Source organism: Octopus bimaculoides, chromosome 10, assembly GCF_001194135.2.
Source record: "Octopus bimaculoides isolate UCB-OBI-ISO-001 chromosome 10, ASM119413v2, whole genome shotgun sequence".
Taxonomy (NCBI): Eukaryota; Metazoa; Mollusca; class Cephalopoda; order Octopoda; family Octopodidae; genus Octopus; species Octopus bimaculoides.
Window position 1 is genome coordinate 83,930,533 of NC_068990.1, and position 5,025 is coordinate 83,935,557.

The 5,025-nt window shown below is 32.8% G+C and overlaps 1 protein-coding gene across 1 annotated transcript in view; it reads left to right on the forward strand.

Moving 5' to 3' along the window:
* Positions 1-5,025, forward strand: part of LOC106871330 (adhesion G protein-coupled receptor A3) — a 54,573-nt gene that overhangs the window by 16,939 nt on the left and 32,609 nt on the right. Inside the window, exons 9-13 of the mRNA XM_014917725.2 lie at positions 277-348; positions 831-902; positions 2,669-2,740; positions 3,294-3,365; positions 4,231-4,302. Of these exons, the coding sequence (XP_014773211.1) occupies positions 277-348; positions 831-902; positions 2,669-2,740; positions 3,294-3,365; positions 4,231-4,302 (360 nt within the window). The remainder of the gene's footprint in view (positions 1-276; positions 349-830; positions 903-2,668; positions 2,741-3,293; positions 3,366-4,230; positions 4,303-5,025) is intronic.

Below are 5,025 nucleotides of genomic sequence, written 5' to 3' on the forward strand. Positions count from 1 at the left end.
TATATATATATATATATATATATATATGCGTGCATATGTATGTATGATGATAAAGATGCATTTGTGGTGATGGGTGTATGTGTACATATTATATTCTTCTGCTTACACATGTTGTTCCTTTATTCTTAGCTTATCTCAGATCTCCGGTTTCCTCTCAGTTATTCCTATTCTATACAACCCACCTTTCCTACCACAATCTCAATAACTCTTCTTCATACTTTAATGTCCACTAATGATCTGTCGTTTCATTTTATGGTTTGTCTTTTCATTTTTCAGAAAACTTGCTAATAATCAAATATCGAATATTGAAAAAGATAGCTTCAAATACCTTGACAGTTTAGAGGAGCTGTAAGTTGAATCATACTTGTTGTGTATGTGTATGCATTTTATATATATACAGTAAACTCCCTCATATTCAGCACCAACAGTGTCAGGGAGTTGCTGAATAACTAAATTTTCCAGATATAGGATCACTTATTAAATGGTCCAAAGTACCTTACAAAACTCATTAAAATTCTAAATATCTAGTGCGCGGATTCGCCCTTGTATGTCATTGTGACATACAAAATGGAGTGTTGCTTCTCAAAATACAGTATTTTGTTTTACCACACTTATTGCATGTACATGTATTTTTAAGATTAGTAAAACTTATTTTTTCTCAAACTATACTTATATACACACACATACATATATACACATTCATAAAAATAAACATATTTATATCAATGTATACATACACACGAACTACTTTCATCCCATATACATGAGTGAATGACTAAAAACCGGTGCATTTCAATTGCCTCTGTTACATATACTCTTACATATTTCAGAGACCTGAGTGGCAACAGAATTACGAACATTGGCAGTGATTCTTGGCAACACCTTCAGAATTTAAAGAAATTGTGAGTTGAGTATATTTTTGCCTGTGATTCTATATTTATTAGATTTTATATGTTTCTACGCACATGCACACATAGATATACATATATTTTTATATGACATTATTCAATTTTATTTCAACATTTCTTGCCAATTGAGAAAGAGCTGGTTTCTAACTTAGATTTAAGACTCATGTGTATGTATGTTTATATGCATGTATATATTTGTATATATATGTGCATGGTATGTATGTATGTATGTATGTATGTATGTATGTATGTATGTATGTATGTATGTATATATGTATGTATTAGAAGGTTTGGAGGTGATGTATAAGAATTATATATTAGAAAAAATAATAATAAGGTACTCAGATATCTGGATGGTTGTACATTTACAGATTTTTATTAATATGTCACATGTTTTTATAAATTAGCGCTTGCATCTATTCTTGTAGATTCTTCAGATTTAATTTTTCTTCAGAGGTGTATATTGCAGGCTATTCTTCAGGGTAAGGGTATTTTGATTCGAATGAAGTTTACATTGTCGTTAGGTGTCCCATGTTAACAAACGAAGGATCCGATCAGAATGCGTAGAGAACCCAGTTTGAGTGGAGTATATAACTTTGAAGAGAAATTAGGAATATAAGAAAAGAACAAAGAACAAAAATATGTATCGGGGAGACTTACAAAGACAATATCACATATAGTTTTATACCTTGGTTTGTAGCCAATTGGAAAAGATCCTGTTTGTAACTTCATTGAAATTTCGACAACACAACAGCTGTGCGTGTATGTCTCTAGTTGCAAGGATTTGGGGTGAATGCCTGTACAGATCTACATGATTGGTTTTGTGTATGCATTTTATGTATGCATACTCATACGTATACTTGCAGGTCTAGACATGTGTATATTTATTTACATATTAAAGCTTTAGAAACTATTGTACATTTTTGATAACGTCATTCATTGCTTTATCTATAGTTTTCTAATCAGCATTCCTCGTCCTGTTTTGGATGTTTGAATGAACGTATGTATACGCTCTCTACGGATTCTGATCGAATACTTCACTTGTTAACATGCGCCTTCTAACGACAATGTAAACTTAATTTAATCAAGATACCCTTAGCCTGAAGAGTAGTCTATGGTACATACCTTGCTTGGATGTTTACCACTTCTGGGTTCCCACTTACTATGAAACATATGCAGCCCGGGTTTTATCCATTCCATTCCTTAACTCTTAGATCTTTATTCAGATATCTGGCAACCATGGCTGCCAGCGGTGAAATATAAAATAGTTCTGTTTAGCCTCTCGTACTTCGATTGGAAAAAAATCCACACCTTTCTGCCCCAGTAAACCACCATAGTTCCTGATGATTGTTTTTTTTTATATATTTATATTTTCTATGCATTGCTTCAAGCTCCCTTTCACCGTGCCTCTCGATCTTTGGACCTTACATCTATCTATCTATCTATCTATCTATCTATCTATCTATTTATCTATATAATATATGCGTCTGTGTGTGCGTGTGTGTGTGTGCGCGCGCGTGCGTGTGTGTGCACGTGTGCGTTAGTGTGTGTGTGTGTGTGCGCGCGCGCATATATTTATGTAAGTGTGCATGTATGTCTGAAAATATATACACCCACATATACACACATTCATAAAAATATTCATATTCATATTAATGTATACATACACACGAACTACTTTCATCCCATATACATGAGTGAATGACTAAAAACCGGTGCATTTCAATTGCCTCTGTTACATATACTCTTACATATTTCAGAGACCTGAGTCGCACTGGAATTACGAACATTGGCAATGGTTCTTGGCAACACCTTCAGAATTTAAAGAAATTGTGAGTTGAGTATATTTTTGCCTGTGATTCTATATTCATTAGATTTTATATGTTTCTACGCACATGCACACATAGATATACATATATTTTTATATGACATTATTCAATTTTATTTCAACATTTCTTGCCAATTGAGAAAGAGCTGGTTTCTAACCTAGATTCAAGGCTCATGTATATGTAGCTTTATATGCATGTATATATTTGTGTGTATATATATATATATATATATATATATATATATATATATATATATATATATATATATATATATATATATATATATACATTTACAGGCGTGTATATGTGTGTATGATGAGAAAGATATCGTTGTATTGATGGGTGTAGGTGTATATATTATATTCTACTTATATATGTGCATATATTCTTCTACTTCATTCATTTTTAGCTTTGCTCAGGTCTTCAGACACTTCTCAATTATTCCTTCTCTATACAACCCACCTTTCCTACCACAATCTCAGTAACTCTTCTTCACACATTAATGTTCTTTAATGATCTGTCGTTTTATTTTATTGTTTGTCTTTTTATTTTTCAGAATCCTTACTGATAATGAAATATCGAATATTGAAGAAGGTCAATTCGAAAACCTCGACAGTCTAGAGGAACTGTAAGTTGAATCAGACTTGTATATATATATACATGCATGGAATATATGTACAGTACTCTCCCTCATATTCAACACCAATGGGTCCTGAGTGTTACTGAAAAACGGAATTTTCCAGATATCTGATCATCACTGATCAAATGGTCCAAAGTTCTATATAAAACTCATTAGAACTCTATATATCCAGTGGGCGCATTCTTCTTTGTATGTAATTGTGACATACAAAATGGAGTGTTGCTTCTCAAAACGTAATATTTATTTTTCCTTCATTTACTGTATATGCCTGTATTTTATAAGATTAATGAAACTTGTTCTTTATGCAAATTATGCTTATATTTTCCGCTATTTCCCTATTTCCCGCTATTTCAAAATATTACTGATAGTACCGATGGCTATATAGAGTTTTAATTAGTTTTCTAAGCTGCTTTGAGCCATTTGATAAGTGATGATGAAATATATGGAGCAGATAAGATCCGGGCTACGTACGTTTCATAGTGAGCGGAACCCCGGAAGTGGTAGACATCCAAACAAGGTGTATACCACAGGTTACTCTTCGGGCCAAAGATACCTTGATTAAATGAAGCTTATATTGTCGTTAAGAGGCAAAACACGGAAGATCCGATCTGAATGCGAAGAGAACACAGTTTAGAAGATGTGAGAGGGTGCACATACATTAAAAGGTATTATGCATATATATATATGAAAATATACAAACACACATACATATATACACACATTCATAAAAATAAACATATTTATATCAATGTATACATACACACGAACTACTTTCATCCCATATACATGAGTGAATGACTAAAAACCGGTGCATTTCAATTGCCTCTGTTACATATACTCTTACATATTTCAGAGACCTGAGTGGCAACAGAATTACGAACATCAGCGATGGTTCTTGGCAACACCTTCAGAATTTAAAGAAATTGTGAGTTGAGTATATTTTTGCCTGTGATTCTATATTTATTAGATTTTATATGTTTCTACGCACATGCACATATAGATATACATATATTTTTATATGACATTATTCAGTTTTATTTCAACATTTCTTGCCAATTGAGAAAGAGCTGGTTTCTAACCTAGATTTAAGACTCATGTGTATGTATGTTTGTATGCATGTATATATGTTTGTTTGTATATATAGTTGAAATTCACAGAAAAACAACAAATGGCTCGAGAAGGTGAGAAAGTTTCTTTCATCATCATGATATTTGAAACTGATCAGATTGAAAATAGTGAAAGTGGCCCAATAATTACAGTTATAAACTTGAACTTGTAATCTGCATAGAGTAACTGTTGATTCCTCAATAGTTCAGCGCAGGTATTCACTTTTTCGCTAATCGTCAGCTTTATTTTAACACCCGTGGGAAACTGATTTCCACAACTGTATAAGTTTTTCTTCTCAATCCCAAATCACTATGTCAGGTCTATTATATATACATTTTATTGAGGTTTTTACTGGTATATTCCATCAGTATTTTTCATTATGAGTGGCTATGGCTTCTACCACACTGTAGGTTCTTGTATGTATGTATGTATGTATGTATGGTTGTATGTATGTATGTATGTATGGTTGTATGTGTGTTGTGGAGGCGCAATGGCCCAGTGGTTAGGGCAGTGGACTCGCGGTCATAGGATCGCGGTTTCG